This window comes from Lepisosteus oculatus, chromosome 17 (assembly GCF_040954835.1).
Source record: "Lepisosteus oculatus isolate fLepOcu1 chromosome 17, fLepOcu1.hap2, whole genome shotgun sequence".
In the NCBI taxonomy this organism is placed as follows: domain Eukaryota; kingdom Metazoa; phylum Chordata; class Actinopteri; order Semionotiformes; family Lepisosteidae; genus Lepisosteus; species Lepisosteus oculatus.
Window position 1 is genome coordinate 3,721,204 of NC_090712.1, and position 19,447 is coordinate 3,740,650.

A 19,447-nucleotide genomic window follows, 5' to 3' on the forward strand; every position below is an offset into this window, starting at 1 on the left:
CAACTGGGAGTATGGAAGAAGCTACCCAGCCATGTTGTGGAAGTTGAGGACATGAGTGGATGTGCATGTAAGACTGAGCACTTCTTCACCCAAAGGGTTGAGGGAGCAAGCTATCCAGCCATGACGCTAAAGCCGAAACCCTGGTTTCTCTAAGGACACAGCCGGAAGAGATCCTGGGATCATTACCTACTAACTAAAAACAGAACTGGAAGGGCTGAATCGCCTCTTCTCCTTTGTAAGTGTTCTCAAGGGTATGTTTTTTGGAAGAGAGGGCATAAACCCTTCAGATTCAGAATCAACAGGCTTCTACTAAAAATAAAGTCAAGCCAGGAAAAGAACTGACCTGCTGCTAAAATGTCTTAAGTGAATGTCACAGTGCAAAGAACACTGACTGCAGACATTCTACAGGTGGCCAATCAATATCCAGAATGGCAAATGGTAGGTTTCTGCTATAAGCCTAAGTACAGGTAGTGGGAAAAGTCAACTCTAAACCTTTTCTAAGAGTTTGCACCACTGTAGTTTGCACCTTAAAGATCAGCCCTAGAGTCCAGAAGTTGAAGGCACCATTGGAAATGAAGCTAATTGAGGACTTAGGGAGGGATGGTTTCTTTGCATGAAGAGTGGACTAGGTGTGCTGTTGGTATAAATTCATTGGCATCCTTCTGGGAAGGTGTTTGATCAGCTTTGGATCAGCAATATTGCAGCAATTAATGCACCGTCCTATTCAAAAGTATTTTTATATACTGGAAAGTACGTATAAAGTGTACTAGCTAGATGGGTGAAGTGAATAAGTCACTAACACTGGCAATTGCTTAATTTCAGCTGTTGGTATTCTGTCGACTTCATTTTGCCCTGGCTGCTACAGTAATTGTGGTTGAAGTAATGCCACATGAGGATGGATAACTGGTGTGCAGCAGCCTTGCTGGATGTACATGAATCAACAGGGGTAGGAAAGCTATAAAGGGACCCTAAGGTGCAGTATATAAAAGGCAACTGAAAAGTAAATTGCTGTTGCAGTTGTGACAGGCCATGTGAATCTGTTACTATTTCAGAAGAGACTTATGACAAGGCCCTTGTGTGTCACTTTTTAAAAAAAGAACTATATACCTCCTATATACATTGACATTGGTATTCCGATATAGAGTTCCTTGTCTCATAGTCTCAAGGGAGAAGAGTTTCTGTTCAGTTTTTATTATAGCAGCAACAACAGCAACAACTGTTTGTTGGTATATTTCAGGTCTTTAATTAATTTCAAATTAATTTACATCACTTCACCCTTTTAATTGTAAAAAAAACTAATAGTCTGTAATAGCTTGCACTTAATACAGCGAGGGGGAGTTAAAGTAAAAAGCTTTCATGGGGAAATGTATATATTTTAAATGCACCACTGCAATAATTATCACTTCTGTGCTTGTGGGGTGACAGAAGGATCACGTAGTTTGTCTTTCTCTTTAATTCACCTGCCGTGCTACAGCCCCACGATGATCTGTAACAGGCAGAGGGGGCTTTGACGCAAGAGTAATTAATGCGACGTTTGTGATTAAAGTGGTTTTCTTTCAATGGCGCATTTTAAGAGGTAAGAGGCTAAAAACAGGGCAGCAGACACCGACCAGCTGAGCTATATTTAGAAGCCGATCGTGGAGGATGGGTACATGTGCATTGCTGAGTAAAGCACTTAAATTGTCTTCAGAGATCCACAGATAATTCTATTCAGCTCTAAGAACATGAAGTTATTTACCATCTACTCTCATTCTGGTCTGATGGGTTCAGCAAGAGGTCTGATTATGGCTGATACTGCAGTTCTGTTTTCAAGGCTTTTCAGGTCTGGCCAAATGGATTGATGGCAGCATCACAGACAGCTTTGACAAATCTAATCCTACTGTATATAATGTGTATGGCATCAACCTTCATATTAACACTGGTCTGAAAAGATGTGAACGCTTTTACTAGTGATTTCTGTCTTTGGATGAATGCACAGTATCTCCAATCTAAAAAGATTCAGTTCCTTGAGTCAGTGCAAGTGTGACATTCCCTTCTGACCAGAAATGGGTCTGGCTGCTCCCTTTTTACACTGCCTCTGGTGCAGCAAGGTTCCTTATAGCCTGGAGACTTAAACTGATCACAGTGTTCCAGCTGAGGTCTAGCTAAGGCACTGTGCAGTTTTAACCTGGTTTTACGTGATTTCAATTCTGTGTTCCCGGTAACAAATCCAAGCATTTGTATTGCCGTCTTCAATTCTTATGAAGCTTTTAACTTTTTTTTTTAATTAGAGCTACTGTACCTTATTTTTCAGCAGTGCAGTCAACATTCATTTCTGGTGTTTTTGGTTAATTTTTCAAATGTTTTCCACTCCAGCCTAAAAAAACAGATTTTTTTTCTACCCAACCTTATGTCACATTATTATTTCTGTTATAGATCTACCCAATTTTAGGTGCAGTTATTGGAGGTGTGAAAGTATTAGGAAATCTATATCAATATTGTATCATGACAACATGCATGACAAGTAATGCAGCAGATAAGAACATTATTTTACGGGTTGTTATGAAATTGTTGTGTTAGCTGAAGGATGTGAATGTTACATTGGGCATCCTGGAAGGAACAGAGCATGTTGAACTTCACATTAATTTTAATCATTGTTACAGGACACTTACAGAAAAATGTCAAATTGCAAACAATGTGGAAGAGCCTCACTTTGAGACTTATCTAATTCTTCTGTGGTTTGTCAGTTGTTTGTGTTTGCAATGGCTTTTTAACCAGACGTTCCTACACTTTTCGAAATGGTGTTTCTTTATCGTTCCCTATAGATTGTGTTCCGGAAGATCAGCGATGTGAAAAGAGAGGAGGAGGAGCGGCTGAGGAGGAAGAATGAAGCCCCCCTGAACCTCCCCCCGGACCACCCGGTCCGCAGGCTGTTCCAGAGGTTCCGGCAGCAGAAGGAGGCCCGGCTGGCCGCCGAGAGGTTCAAGGATCCGGACGAGCTGGATGTGGAGAAGGGCACCATCTGCGTGGAGCCGTCGCCCCAGGACGTCGTCGCCACCACCAGCATCGTCACGGTGACCGAGAGCCCCGCCACCCCGGTCCCCTCCGTGTCGGCCGGCGCCTCCACCTCCGGCGCGTCGGACCGGGCGAAGCTGCAGGCCCCGGCGGTCTCCATCTACGCGGGCAGCAAGTCGGCGGAGACCGCGAAAGGCAAGGGCTGGAACAAGTTCAAAGACTCGGTGGGAAAGGCAGACAACTGGAACAAAGTGTCCAAGGCCGAATCCATGGAGACTCTGCCAGAAAGAACTAAATCTCACGAGGAGACGTCTCTGAAGAAGACCGACTCCTGCGACAGCGGCATCACAAAAAGTGACCTGCGTCTGGATAACGTCGGAGAAGTCAGAAGCCCCCAGGACAGGAGCCCTGTCCAGGCCGAGGTCAAACATACCTTTTATCCAATCCCCGAACACACCATCCAGGCGTCCATCTTGGAGCTGAAGCATGAACTGAAAGAGGACATCAAAGCCCTCAACGGCCGGATGGCTGCCCTGGAAAGCCAGCTTGCCGAAATGCTCAGAATACTCAAATCTCGGAAATCGCGCACTTCGCCTCAGCACCTTTTCGAAATCTCCAGGCCGGTGTCTCCTGAATCGGACAAAGAGGACATGTTTTCGTAATTTTTGGGGGGAGTGGAAATGTGAGTTTTGTCCTGGAAGAGGCGCATGGACGGTGAGGAAAACCACACAGGGCGCATAACCCATTGTTTCTGCGAATGCAGGAAATTGTAAGAATGTATCAGAAAGGTAAGACATGAAATAAATGTATCTGTCACTAGAGTGATTTAAGTATGGGGCTGCTCCTGGTTCTGTACAGTAGTTGTACCTCCAGACTGCTTTTTCGCACCTGGGATTACACTGGATTACAGCTCTTCTGTGTTTCTGCTCAGTTTCCTGTGTACGATAGCTGTATATCTGAGTTCTAACGGGTCTTTTTTTGTAGAGTTTAACACGGACAGAGCAGAATTCTATTTTTATTTAACAAAGCAACCTCTAGGCAGTTTCTATTATTGACCAATTTTAGAGTCTTTTTGAACAATAAATTGTCTGTTTGCATTTTTTGTTATCTTGATTTTCTTAATGTAAATCTGTTCTGGTTTTCTTCTAGTTTCATTTTGACCAGACAGAATCCCTCCCTCCTTCTTTTGTTCTTTTAATTGAACTTCATAGTCATAAGCAAGTTCTCAGGATCTTCATCCTGTTTCAGACATCATCCCTTGTCTGCAGATCATCAAAGTGTTGGGAGTTATCTCTGATCTCTGTAAAATCACTGGCTTGCTGCATGTGGTGTGTTTCTGTAGGAACCTCCTTGTATTCTCTCAAAGATGTCATGTGTTAAGTGCAGCTACAGCATAGGCGTGCTGCTTGTTTATCATGGATCTCTAGTTTTTCCATTGTCCTAGTCTTGCTGAAACCAAGCAGGTCTGCTATGGTTTACATAGGGCAATGCTGAAAAATAAATGTAATCAAAGAAACAAAATGCATTTTTTGCACTATAGTGTTCTTAGACCTGATTTTTATACTGTCCCTGAGCTGTTTTCTCTGCAGTTTGCTGGGAATGTTCTCCTTGGAATCATATGCCCAAATGTGAGTTGCCAAGGAATTTCGACAGCTCTTCAGGGAACTAATGGCAAACTGGTACATTTTGCAAATGGGTCTTCCAGAACTTCACTAGATGGCCTCTATCGTGCTATCTCAAAGCACGGGCTGCTCTAATGCCATATGGGCCTTTTTATGGTTAAGTCTTTCCCTGTGGCCTTGACTTGCATTGGTCCATAATGAGTCGTTCAGATTTACTTACCGCACAGTAGTATCTACTCAGAATGTAGATGAACACATTTTGTTTGCTGACCTTGAATCTACAGACAATACAAAACAGCTGGAATTTCTAAGTACAAAAACGGTACTGTTCCTTATTCTCGTCAGATTGGAATGATTTTATATTCCCTCTCACTCCTTTTCCTCTGTGATGAGATATCTTTAGGAGTTACATACAGTAAATCCATGACTACAACCTGCGGTGAATGGCGTTTAAAATATGATTTAACAAAGCAGCTCTCCGGAGCTGTCCAGTCTGTCTGCTGTGGATCAGTCCTCCATATAGAGGGTGCATCAGGATTCCAGCAGACAGAAAACACAAGTTCAGTTTTGGAGTAGTACACCAGTCTCATAAATTGTAGGTGCAAATTCTTATCTGGACAGGGTTGATAGATTAGTTGCTCACACCTGAGGAAGGCTCCATGGCCAAAACGTTGTTTTCTTTTTCTCTTTTCAGCATGGAATAAACCCATTACTTGTGATTTATAGATAATTGCATTGATCCAACCTATTACAGTATACAGCATATAGCACTTTATTAACTCCTTTATAACAATTAGGGCACTTCATTTAGCCAAAACAATTACACCATTTTTCAAAGTTTAAATTGATTTCTTTGATCTTATTCAGTTTGACATGATTTACTTGCAATACCACCTCTGGCAAAGGTTAAGCTTTAGCTTTGTGCATCCTTTGCTTACTGCAGACATTCAAGATAAAGGCTTACATGTGTCTATTTAGGTTGATATCATTTTAAAATAGTAGTTTCCAAGAAACTGATACAAAACCTGCAGTTTTCTTGGTGCTGATACAGTCCCAAGGTGTAATTGTGGTGTTAGTGCATATCTATCTGATTTGTTTAATTGTGGAACTTCTTCAACTTTCTGTGCTTTCTTCATGTTTTGTGACCGAAAGCGTATTCAAAATTCCATGTACTGTACATGGAAACATAATAGAGATCTTATTACCCGTAATTAATCCTTACTCCCTCTAATCCAAAAGGTTAATAATATAGTCTGCAATTCCTTTATGTTCCTATTCTGTGGTGTAGTCAAAACCAAAAAGAATGACATTCTTACACACTAACAAAGAGAAGACCTGCTATTGGCATTTTGAAATGTTATTTATTGCTTTGCTTATTTATGTTTATCGCAAACATGAACAGATTGTGAGACTTTCACCTGCCCTTATGGCATATTTTTCACAGAGCCCTTTGGAGTTCACAACAAGTCAGTTTAGCCATTTGAAGCTCCAACTTCAAAGACCTGCTTATTCGGCTCTTCCCCATCAAATGTTGCACGCAGTGTTTTGTCCAGACACCTGCTGATTTGGCTGAGCTTTTCTGTTCTGTTTGCTTTGCTTAAAGGGCAAGAACTGTTTCTCACTATCTGCTGGGCTGCTGGATAGGACAGTTGATGTTTTAGATCAGAAACGGAGATTAAAATTGCAAAACGGTGCACATCTGTATGCTTTACGACATATGAATGTTTGGTCATATCAACACCATTATAAATTTAATAGGGTGTGTGAGGATTTGGGGAAGTGTTGTTGTGTTTTTTTTGTATCTATTGCAAATAACATGCTTTGTTTGTTTGTATTACTTTAGAGTTTGAAGAATATAAAATTGGACCTATTCATTAGTATGGCTTTAATAATTGTACTTACACTGTATTTAAATAAGGCTAATTGTCTAGATTTGTATTAGACAATTGTTGGTCTTTATGAAGAATATCGGTCACCAATAGCTTTTGAAAACATTTTTCTTGAGTGTGTCTGTGACATGATGTAGAATTGTCCAATAATAGTTGGGCTGTCAGAACAGTTTCTGAGATAAAGATCTGTGTTGCTGACAGCCTCACTGTACAACACAGTTGAAACGTGCTCCTGACCTATAATTGAACTAAAAAATGTAAACTTTCTTGGACTCTGACACAATACTCTTGGTGGTTATAAATATTGCTTAGCATTATCTGTTGTGTGGAAACTGAAACAATTTTGGGGAAAAGAAGGGTTCAGTTCTTTAGTAGAAGCTCAAAAGAAAGTAAAAGCCAGGTGCATATTTTATATGGAAATAAAATTAATGATGACTTTTGGGGAGTTCATCGGGGTTAGAATTACCCAAAACCTACCTTTCCACCTATGCAGAAAATTGAATAAGTACTTTTTTTAGTTTTGTTTAATAGAGCCTTTGCCCAACTAAAATGTATGAATTGACTGTAGCTTATGTGCTCTTCCAACAAATGAAAAGAAATGTTTTGGGATTGGACTGTTCTGTTGCAGTCATATCTTTATACTCATTGTATAATGAATTCCCACACATTTAGTGGTATTCTTTAATGAAGGAAAGATCATTTTTCTTCATGACACTTATTGTGGTATAGTTGGTATTCTATGTACCCAATACCATTTACTTTCCCTGAGGGAGAGTCACATCTTATTCCTTATAGTATTTTTGTATTGTTAATTCCTGCCATACATCGTGCAGAATGAAAGACACCAACAAGAAACTTGATCAAACTGCATCTATTCATCCTGCGAGAGAACTGTACTGCTGCTTGTCTGCTTCGGCATTTAGCTTTGTGTAAAATCTATTACCATCCCTTTCCTCTGTCAGACATCAAAAATACTTGAGTTTTCTGTTGCATTTCTTCAATACATATGTGTGCGCATGGAGAATGAAGAAAAACAATTAGAAACTATTTTTGTGGTCAGCCATTCAAGCTGCCAGGTAGCACTGTACGTAGTTTTGGAATGTTGTTTAAAAAAAAGAACATTAAAAAGATACAAAAATAAGACCACAATGTGATTTATGCACATGTTATTGTATTCATATATTTCCTGTAACAAAACTTTTAAGCACAAATAAGAGTATTTGTAAAGTTACGTACAATTTTATTTATAATAATAAAATATTTTATACATGATTCATTTTTGTCCTGTATTGGAGAGGTATTTGTTATTTTGTCACAGACCATTTGACCAAAATGCATTTTAAACAGTTTTGTCAGAAGGTAACTCTAATGTAACTGTTCATTTAGCAGCAACATTCCTTACATTTAATGTAGAATGAGTCAATCTGAATCCTTTACCTGCCATTTATTATGTGCATATAAGAGATGTATCCTACACGTGTCACACCCACATTGCTTTTATTAGAAAACACTGAAGATCTGAAACTCCCAAATTTTGATTTTTAGAGATGTTTCATTTGCGATATAGAAAACTACTGTATATACAGTACATGGAAAACTCAATTCAAGGTATAACAACCTAAATATTCCACATAGCCAGCCACACGCTGTATGATATAGACTTTCCATATTTTGCAATGTTAAACGTGTAAAGCCAGAGATTTAACAAAATCCCTAAATATATGTGCAAATACTTGAGATCCAAAGGTTAATATTTAGTGATTTATGCAAAATCCTTGGTCTCAGACTCTGTCTTTAACATACACTACATATATCAGACCACCTACACTATTCTGCACAATAAATACAACAAACATATGGGAGGCATGCAATTGTAATCATTCCTGACGTCACTTCCTCCGTTTAAAAACCTATAAATCATATTCGCAAGCCCTGTCTCTCTGCATTCTGTTACAATTTTGTTTCCCTCCACTTCCTAATTTCCACCTCTGCAGTTGCCCCCTTCTCATCCTGAATGGGGGGGTGAGGCCAAATTTACTAAGACTGAAACACTCAAACATCTGTAAAAAAACACCTCATTCTTGGGTGGTGTTATTCCTTGTGAACTGTGATTTTGGAGGTTCTGACCACACTGCAAAAAGACTCAAGATCCCCCCCACCCCCACCCAGACACCCACTTAACACACTCACATAAAGCCTGAGGATAATCCACTCCTGCTGTAGATCGTTCTCTCGACAGCTCACCTCTTGACGCTCAGGGCCTGGTTGGTTTGTGCTGGTTGGCAGCCAGGCAGAAGGCAGAAGTGGACCATGGTGTGGGCCCTGAAAAACACCTGCGGTTGTGGCAAATTCAGAAAGCTACTGAAAACGAAGGGGATGGGAGGCTGTAAAGCTACTGTTCCTTCTAGTAACAGGATCTCCTATCGTGTTTAAATGAATACATGCAGGTCATTATGCTGGAGTCCTCCTGGGGCTACTCTGCGTGGCAGTGAGAACTCATAATGTAGAAAATGTTTGTTAATTACGGAGTTGTGATCAATGGCAAGCAGCGCCATGCCCTACTGTTTGTGTGCCGTAGGAAATTACTACGGTAAGTGTGTTTTAAGATGTTCGGTGTTTATGTGTCGTATACATTTCAATTGGAAGTCTACAGTATAATATGCCACAAATGTCTTAGAAAGAATTCAACCTTAGCTAAGTTGCTTTTAATTTTAAAGAGTAATCCTGCAGCTCTCGACTCTTTTAATGAACTGCATTAGAGAACTATACATCTTCAACACAAAGGTGGCAATGATATAGAATAGGAAGAGTTAACCCACAAACAAGTTGTTTGAAAGAAACCACTCAAGGAATCATGCAATACATGCAGTAGTATGGACAAGGCACGTGCTCCAGGAATGATCAACACTTTAAAGCCCTTTAAAACCTACACACACCACGTACAAGGGGAAAACTTGTCACTATCATGTGAAATGGAAAACAAGAATTGCCACATCCTCTGTCATTTTGGTGCATTAACTAGTTTCAGTAACAGGCTAATCACTGTTATTGTAAATCCATTTTCTGAATTACAGGTGTTTTCTGTGAATTTTAAGTAGGCTAAATGCATACTAAGACTGCAGTTCATTTGCTCGACATGCAAAGTGATACTAATGAAGAAATTTGCTTATAACAGAAGAGATTTAAATCCAACACAATTTAAGCATACAAAATGCAGCTTGTATGTCACCAGTTATACATACCCAACGCCTGATTCATCTGTCGACTTCATGTCTCAACTGCAAAAGATGAATCTCCATTCATATTATATTCACAAATACTGTAAAGTCAGAGGTCATGCAATATTAGCATGCATGATGTGATAAACACACGCAGATGATTAACAAATTACAAAATAAAAGAGTGATCTCCATCAGTGCATGCCTTCTCAATGGTCACTACTTACCTCAAACGCACAATAAGACAAATAAAAACATTGCAGTGAAACACAGTGAACTGAACTATTCTGATTCCTACATTTTAATTGCAACACTATCATTTTCAATTTAAAATGAGCACACATAGACATATGTATACAGACTGCAGTATATACTGCAATATTCCCACTTCAGCTCTATCTAAGTCTATCTTAGTCTTTGTACTGCAAGTCTGGAGTATGAGGCTTCAGATAGTAACTTAAAGGGTTCAAGCTTATATAACCCTTGTTTTATGATCAGTTCACCTGTAATTGCTTGGGAGTGTGAGCAGGCACAGATGCCTAAAGTGGGATGCTAGTCTATTACAAAGCATTTATTATTATGGAGCCTGATTTAAATCCATAGGCTGTCTTGCCACTGTGCCAGCACACGTCCCTCATCTGTTCGTTAACCGTAGAAATCATGGATAGAAATTACGTAGAAAATTACATTTTGCAAGCATGCGGAAGATCATGATACTAAACCAAAGAATAACTTTCATTAGAAATATCCCTACAGGCACTTCCAGGAATGTGATAATCCATCCAACTTCTGTGGTCTTTTGTTTGTTTAAATTACATTTAAAAGTAACTATATTTCATATCCTCACCAATCTCATTTTGCAGAAGCAATGGTGTATTTTAATTTGAACCCGTCTTTAAATCTAAACTGCACAGTTGAATAGAACTTCATTACTCCCTACAGTACATGCTCTTCACATTCACCGTAATTAATTTCAAAGGGACAGCAGATAATACATTCATTACCAGCAGAGTTACACAGTTGGTAGTTGCAAGTCACTGGGGGAATAAACAAGACAATGTTAAGATGACACCAGCACCAACTTTCCTGATTGTAATGTTGAGGAATTTTCTCTTTTCCTGCTGTAACCTCAGTGTAATCTAAATGAACCTGAAAACTAATCAGTGCAGTGGGCTGGGGTACCCCTGAGAATCTTCCCTCTGCAGTTGCCAAGTGTCTCAAAAATTTGTGTAACCCACAAGTCAAGTTTAAAACTATTTAAATACCGCGAAAAGAAACACTAACATTATTGAACCTGTACGACAATCTGGTAAATACTCTAAAAAGCAAAGCGGACAAGAACGTTTATTGGGAAATGCTTCTGAACACATGTGGATAATTTAAATAGAACCCAATGGCTGTCCAGCTCTGGGCAGTGCTACACAATACAAAGCTAGTAAGACCTTATCAAGGGGTAAATTAATCAACACTGACGGCTGGAATGGTTTTACATATGTTGCCTACATCATAATCATAAACCCACACTTTTTATACACCTTTATTATAATCTATTATAATCTAGAAAGCATCTGCTGTATAATAATTGATGAACAACATTAGAAATCATAATATTACATCTGTCAAGTGTTATTTTTGCATAAATTATTAAGGTACAAATTGTCAATAAAAGGCTAATTGAGTTAAAGCGATTTAAACGGTCATGCAGTAGAGAGAAAAACATATTTTCTCTCAGTGTTTAGCAGCTTGAATAAGTAAGTTTGCTTGGAGCCATAGTAATTAAAGGGGATTTTTCTTTGACCTGCTCTCTAATCTGATTAGTGCCACACAGGTGCTCTTAGCCTTTTAGAATTATGAAACAGATATGTGAGCCGAGTGAGAAGCTGCAAAGCGTTTAGGTAAGTCAGTCTGTAGCCATCCTACAGTACGCAGGTGTAAATAATTCCGAAATGACACAAAACAAATCACCACATGCCGAATGCAATAACAGCAGGCTCCACAAAAATAATGTCTGGACCAAACTGAAATTAAAAACATTGATTTTTCCCCACTCCTTCTCCTGCTTGTTTTTGCAGCATTTGGTATCAGATCTATTATTACCGTCATATATCATTCCATCAGAAAGATCGGTACTGTCTCACTCTGTACCCCAAATGGAGAGTAGCTCTAGGAGGCCAGGTGTTGGCAGATAGTGCTCACCTGTCAGAGTGGTCACCTGTCCCACAGGGTCTTTTTCATGTTCTGTCATCTGTACTTGTCTCACTTGACACCTGGGATCTTTCTCTTAACCTTCTTTCTCACTAAAGCCTTTTGTGGACATCTGACCTGGGGCATAAGGTTACAAAGAAGAAGATTGTGATTGAAATGTATGTCCATGGATGTTTGTGTTTTCAAATAATTCAATTACTCTTTTTATTGGTTATTGTAACTTTTCTTTTATTTCTTTTCACTTTCAGTCATATCAAATTAACTGTGCAGTGCATAAAACATGAATATGTACAACATTTGCAAAGTGGATAATCACTATTGATATTCAGTATTCGGTACTGTTTGCTGACTTTGTTGATATAAAAAAAAAAACAATTTTGTATTAAAACATAAAATTGACAGACATATTTGCGGCTCATGTTACTGATGTGTCTTGTCCCACTCCATTCCTATCTGGGTGAAGCAATACAGAAACCCCAGGACTGGAACGGCTACATTAGGCCAACCTGCAGAGAAAGAAAAATAATACAGATTGTAAGGATTACAAGCAGAAACTCTGCTTATAATAGATATTACAAGAAACTTGAACTGCAAACATTCTGTAAAAAAAAATTAACTTCATGGCATGCACCACATAATTAATGCCTCAACTAGACTAGATGCTGCATTGAAAATGAGACACAATGCCTTTTTGTTGTGAGACTTGCAGTATGCTTTCTTAGCTGTCTTTCTTAATTTCCAGCTCGTTTTGTATCTTTTGTGATTTTGTGAAATAATGCATTTATACTAAAAAAAAAACCCAACAGGAACAGAAACACCCACTTGACTGAAAACCCTTTTCTGAGTTACTGCTGGCTCAGCTCTTTCCTGAAAGAAGGAGAGCCCGAGTAATGCGATAACCTGATCAGGGGCCTTTTGCTTCAGACTATTTGTGGCTGTTTATGTAATAAAGAATGCAGTGCATTCCAGATATCTGTTACAGAAGGATTATAGACAACACAGTGGTATGAATGCTGCAGATCTGAAGATCTGTGCCTCTGATGGTGTTAAAAGAGGTTCAAATTATAATCTGAGTGAAAAAATGTCCTCAACATACTGTATTTAACTGTCTTGGCAGCCTTGACACTCAGAATTTAGCATATCCACTGTTAACTGATGCAAGGGCCTGAACTGTATTTGGCAATGGAACCACAATACTCTCAGATCAATTGCACGATGGCTTATAAATAAGCCTGATTGCTGATTACACGTAAGCCTATTTTCTCTCCTTCACTCCCTCAGTGTTACTGCCGTGATTGCAAAAAAAATAACATCCCTTAAGTGGAACAACATTATGCTGAATAAAGCTAAGGTAAGGAGCCTTACATGAATAGATGAGATCATTAAAAAGCAGGAATACTCTTTTCTATGCAGAAACCTGCTGTATGATCTGTTATCAATACCTGTCAGCTGGCATGCTGTAAATTGACTCCTGAAGATTTTTTATGCTGTGATTACCTGTCAGGGCCTAATTCTTCTAAATGTAATTACTAGTGAAGATGCAACCTGGTATTTTTCAAAGATTAAGATGTCAATATATTAGCAAAACAAAAACTGCTGATGAGAGGGGAAAGGCAGCAGTGAGACTGACAGCTGTAGTAACCCCTACAGACCATCAGGTGCATGAAGTGATTACACCGTCTCTGATGCAAATGAAATCCCACCGTCTCAGTACAACACTGACAAGAGGGCCAGGCGCTCATCATATTAGTTCATTTGGCCAAGAAAGGATGGAGATAAGAGATTTAAACCCTAATATTAATTAGATGATATTAAAGTTGTTTGTCTCAACAGTAGGTGGGAGAAGTGCCCTGATTGAAAGCAGGGAAAAGGATATCCATTGACATGGACGGCAAACAACTTTGCTTGGATATTTGACATTATAATGTCACCTTTGGGGTGCAGTGTACTGGAAGTGCCATTAGAAACTATTTAATATGTAAAATGTTCATGTACTGGGGCCTCACTGAAGTAGTGGTGAGAGAAGTATTCCCGGCAGTGTTATGTAACATATTTCATAAAACAGACCAACGTTCCTTGGGAAGATTCACAAGGAACCCCTTTTTCTAGGTTTGTCACTACCTCAGGTAACGTTTTTCTCAGTAAAGTACCAGCAACAGAACAAGGTGGCAAAAAAAGAGAATGTTATTTTGTAGCTGCAGTTCTATACTCAGTATACAAATCAGTACTTGTTCTGGATGAAGATATAATACAGTAGACTCCTGTTTTATGCTATATGTTTTTACGCAAATTTGGACAGTATATATGTGGTCGGCAATGAAAAAAATGAATGAAAAATCCAATAATATGGGAAAGTTCACAAATGCGAAGCAGGAATGTGAGCTATGCTTTGGAAACTAAGTTACAGAGCCTATAGCACTCTGTTGCTTTCTTTACTGTGTGGCATCACGAATGTGCCTCGGAAACTGAAAATGCATACAAAGGGGAAAGGAAGTCAAGAAAAGTGCCTGATTTGGAGTTAAAAATCCATATTTTTAACAAGTTAAGGGGTGGGATGACAGTGACCAGCTTGGAGTGTAAGTATGGCGAGGATGAATTTTCGATTAGTGCAATTACAGACAGAGAGAAGGCTGTTTTGTGAGAGCTGTGCATCTGCTGCAGGAAAGACTGGAAACCTGATGAGCCATGTGCATAATAAGGTCCTAGGAAAAGCCAAAAGGTCCCTATGCTTGTAGATTGAGGAGGTGATTCAGAAGCATGTTCCCAGGGGATGGGCATACGATTCGTGAAAAAGAGCTTAGCCTCTGTGAACATTATTCAAAATGCGAACTATGTACAGTACTAGTGCTGTTTAAAGCCAGTGCTGGCTGGCTTAATAGTTTCAGTCTGTGGTACTGTATAATTTGAAAAATGTGAAAATAACAGGTCAATCAGCATCAGCAAGTGAAGAAGCAGGGCATGGATTTCTGGAATGATTGAAAAAACTGAACAAAAAGGAAACAGACCTGAACAAGTGTTCAATGCAAACGAAACAGGGCTATTTGCTCAAACGCACATACATCTTGAAACATGAACACCTGGCCCCAATTTCAAGGCATGGATGTGTAACGATTGCATCACGTTGCTGTTTCGGGGTAATGCTGTCAGACATACAGTATGATCAAGCCTGGCTTCTTATATTGCGCGGCTAATCCCCATGGATTGGAGGGAAAAAACTAAAACATTTTGCCAGTCGACAAGAAAGCTCGGATGACTGAACTAATTTCAGAGTACAATCCATCAATGGACCACTCATCGAAAATTAACCGGGCACTCAGAGATGGCATATTTACACTCATATCAAGAAAGGCACAATGAGTTAAAACGTAAAGAAGGACAGTTCTTCACATCGACTTCTGGAGACACCGAGTCACCACTCCCAACACTACCCCACCACAAGCCCACACACCTTGACTACGAGCCCTGCCACCACCCAGCTGCCTCTGCCACTCATACGCCTTCAGCCAATTGCTGGCCTCCGCCACTCATACGCCTTCACCCAGCTGCTGGCCTCCGCCACTCATACGCCTTCACCCAGCTGCTGGCCACCTCCACTCATACGCCTTCACCCAGCTGCTGGCCACCTCCACTCATACGCCTTCACCCAGCTGCTGGCCACCTCCACTCATACGCCTTCACCCAGCTGCTGGCCTCCGCCACTCATACGCCTTCACCCAACTGCTGGCCACCTCCACTCATACGCCTTCACCCAGCTGCTGGCCTCCGCCTCCAACCCCGAAGACCCCTCTCCAGCTATCTCAGCAGAGAGCAGCTCTGAACAGAGGTAAAGGTTCGAGTGTGTGGCCCCTTCATCTCCAGCATCATCGTCGTCATCAGCTGCACATTCCTTTCATCATCACTGGGACATTATGGTGAGTATTCCCTGCATTTTATTATTATTACATTTTATTTGATCTATTTTGTATACTGTACAGTACTGTACTTGCTGTATTACTGTTTCAACTATACTTACATACTAATAAACTTACGAGGGGAGGGGAATAGGGGGTCTAAGGGGGGTTTTCTGATTATATGCGATTTTGGGTGTACAAACTATGTCAGGAACCTAAATACCATGTAAAACATGAGTCTACTGTCTTACATAAATGTCCTGAAATGCCTTATCACGACAAAAAGTAAATGACAGAATGCGCCGCAAGACGAATCATGAAAAAACACAAATAAATGTGTTTACAGCTGGATGCTGTAGAACAATGACTTAACAGCTGAATTTGCCAATATCGGCAGAGGCAGCCAGTGACTACCACAGCTTAAAGGCATAGGAAGCAGTAAGAAGTAGTGTTCAACCTGTATCACTGATTTATCTGTTCAGACCATAGCAGTGCCAGATTCCTGCTGACGTGAAATCTAATATGTTCTCATTGCTGTTTTTCAGCACCCTGGACAGCTCTCTATATAAAGGCATTGTATCATCACAGGCTGACAGCCCTTTATGCTGGGAGCCATCCAAGCTTCTATAAAAAATCTGTATTCTGTGTTCATGCAGAACTGCACTAGGCACTCCCAAACTATTCAGGACCTGCAAATGTTTGGCTGAAACCTGCTGAAGCAATATGCTGACGGCCTGAACAATCCCCAAGGTGAGACTTTGCTACGGGCTATGAATACGCTCCTGTTTAGAAGAGAAAGGTAAAGGCTGCAAACACAGCACAGACAGGCTTCAATAAAGTCTTTGTTTCATGCTGTCTACTCAGTCAAATGCAGAGCACACAGCGCACACATTTTGTATTAATAAACTGTGGTGTAGGAGTGTATGTATTACAGTTGTGTGTGATTTTAAAATGAAATTAATGACTGATTCATATTTACAGAGCCTTTAAAAACAACCAAGCAGATCCACCACACACATATTATGCTCTCTGCATTTTATACACCTTGGTAATAAGACTTTTCTCCTCCGTTTCTTGTACTATTTTGAGAAGTAATGAAATATTTTATCATAAAACATATATATGCATGCATTTATGTTGTATACTGTAAATATATTACGTTAATGGCTGTTATGGCCATTCTCACTTGAAGAATATTCTTATAATATATTCTTTCTCATATTCATGATTTCAGTTTGGGCTGCTTTGGGCTAAATCTAAATAATAAGGCTTTTCTTTTGGTGCTGAACAAGAGTGCGTGAATGTACAGTATTGTGCATAAATAGTGTTTACATGTGGTACAGGTAGCAAAACAAACCGCAGTGTAATATGAAAAGGATTTTTGTTACTTTAATCCTTCATTTTCAGAAAGGTGCTTGTCCTGGGAAGGGCCAAAGATACTAGTAGCCGAAAGCAGACATTTCAAGACTGGACTAAGAGATCATGCTCACAGAGTCTATGGGACTCAATTCTATTGCAGGGGGGTGGACGGAGTGACAATTTAGAATACCAACATCCACACAGAAAGCTCCCTGGGTCAGAGTTGAATTCAGGACCCTAGAGCTACAAGGTAGCAGTGCTAAACCACTACGCCACCATTCATAAGAACATAAGAAAGGTTACAAATGAGAGGCCATTCAGCCCATTCCAACCCATTGGATAGTAAATAGCTAATTGATCCAAGGACGTCATTCATGATATACGTAAGGGTATCAGCTTTAACACCATGGCTGGGTAGCTTGTCTGGGTTCCACACTCCCACAGTCCTACAGGTAAAGAAGTCTCCTGCTCTGGTTTTTAAATTTTATATGCACTTCCAAAGTGCATTCAACTTCCACACTTAATCATTTCCATGAAGCACTTTATCACTTCTACAAAATTCAGTAAAAGGAATATTTTATGAGCACGGCTTGAAAACGTTCAAAGATGTTGATAGACTAGAACTCTACTGATTTTGCTCAGTGGTACTGGGATGTATGCAAATGACTGTGGGCTCTCCTTTGTAAACCACATACACTGTAAAACAGTTGGAAACCCCAGAAAAAAAAACTCTTCATGTGTGTTTGAAACAAAGAGCTTACTTCATTTCTTCACCTGGACTGAAAATCACAACTGTGAGCAAGCCCAGCTGGAGGGGGAAAATCCTTGACTTATTTTACGATTCTGAAGGGGTTTAAAAGCAATTTCAATAGTACCAAGTAAAAAGCACTTTTGGGAGGTCTGTTCCAGTGAATGATCCATTTACACTGTAGACTCCCTGGAGAACTGCAAAATGTTCATTTACAAGTTCATGAGATTCTTCAACAGCCCCTGGTGATTTTAGGAAGAGCCACTGTCTCCATGACTTGTATAATGTGACAATAAACACCAGGAGGTAAAGAGAGGAACACAGGGAAGAGAAACAATTCCAATGTAATGCACAGCAGTGTCTGTCATTAGTAGAGCTGTGTTCAATCGTAAGGCTTATAGATGATGGATTGAGACCATGTGTAATTCTCCAATATGCTGGCAATGTTCAGAAGGGACGCGAGATGACGTCCCTCTTCAGAGGTTTAAAGACAGGTGGCAGAAATGCAGACACACTTGATGTCTTTCACACTGAAGAAAGATGAGCGGCCAACAAGTCTGGAAACTTCTCATTAATAAACAGTGATAAAGAAGAGCAATTGTGAAAATCTACAGTGAGGTGGGAGCTTTTCTCTTTTCTATTCTCTGTATGAGTAATTTTAGTCTCAGCAGTTCACAGTTAAACACTGGAACAACACTGAACTTGAAGGAGCCCCTGATGAGTAGAATTAAGCTGTTTATATTGATGATTAGTTAGAATTTCAAGATAATGTGGACAATCCAAAACAGACCATAATTTTGCCATGCCATACTGTAGTTCAAGGTTCGAATGTAAATCAGGGGATGCTATGTTAAAATTGTTGAATTGTACAATCGTCAGGTTTGAACAGGTCAAGAGAATTGGGTCTGGACAAACTATTCCATTTATGTCCTACATTAACTGAAAGAATTGAATTTTAAATTGGTATGGAAAAGACAACCCAACAGACTTCTTCAGAATCAACAGTGTAACATCAGTCACAGGACACAAGTGGAAAAAAAGAGGAACTTATTTACACTAAGATCTGTGAGAACACAGATCAAGCTAGCTGACAATTACCCATCAACAATCAAATGAGGAATATTCCCTGACTGCCATCATGATAACAATTTCTTCTGGTCCATTGACATGATTCATTTGTACTGGAGCAATCTGAAACCCTTGAGGTAATTTCAATTAAACTGAGAAGAGTGAAAGGTTGGAGCATTGGTTAACATTGCTGCCTGGCAATGTTGGGGCCCTCAGTTCAATTCCTGGGGTGCTATTACCCCTGGGGTGGTTTGTTTGTTCTCCCCATGCTCATATGAGATTGCCTCTGGGTGCTCCCATTTTCTCCCACAGTCCAAAGACGTGGGACTGTGTTAGGTTAATTGGCTTCTGGGAAAACTGGTCCTGGTGTGTGTGCGTGTGTGTTTTGCATGTCCCGCAATGGACTGATGTCCCATCCAGTGTGTAACCTGCCTTGTCTATGACTGAGTTTTAT

General features: G+C 39.9%; 2 protein-coding genes across 6 annotated transcripts in view; one reads left to right on the top strand and one right to left on the bottom strand.

Annotated features, from left to right (window-relative positions):
- Positions 1-7,775, top strand: part of LOC102687989 (potassium voltage-gated channel subfamily H member 1) — a 115,496-nt gene extending 107,721 nt beyond the window's left edge. For both annotated transcript variants that reach the window (XM_069179818.1, XM_069179819.1), the window contains one exon: positions 2,805-7,775. In XM_069179818.1, coding sequence (XP_069035919.1) covers positions 2,805-3,656 — 852 coding nt within the window. In that variant the 3' untranslated portion in view covers positions 3,657-7,775. The remainder of the gene's footprint in view (positions 1-2,804) is intronic.
- Positions 2,609-19,447, bottom strand: part of hhat (hedgehog acyltransferase) — a 97,309-nt gene continuing 80,470 nt past the window's right edge. For all 4 annotated transcript variants that reach the window (XM_069179822.1, XM_069179821.1, XM_069179820.1 and 1 more), the window contains 5 exons: positions 11,920-12,434; positions 9,748-9,783; positions 8,696-8,827; positions 3,428-3,624; positions 2,609-3,196 (listed from right to left, as the gene is read on the bottom strand). In XM_069179822.1, the coding sequence (XP_069035923.1) occupies positions 12,349-12,434 (86 nt within the window). In that variant the 3' untranslated portion in view covers positions 2,609-3,196; positions 3,428-3,624; positions 8,696-8,827; positions 9,748-9,783; positions 11,920-12,348. The remainder of the gene's footprint in view (positions 3,197-3,427; positions 3,625-8,695; positions 8,828-9,747; positions 9,784-11,919; positions 12,435-19,447) is intronic.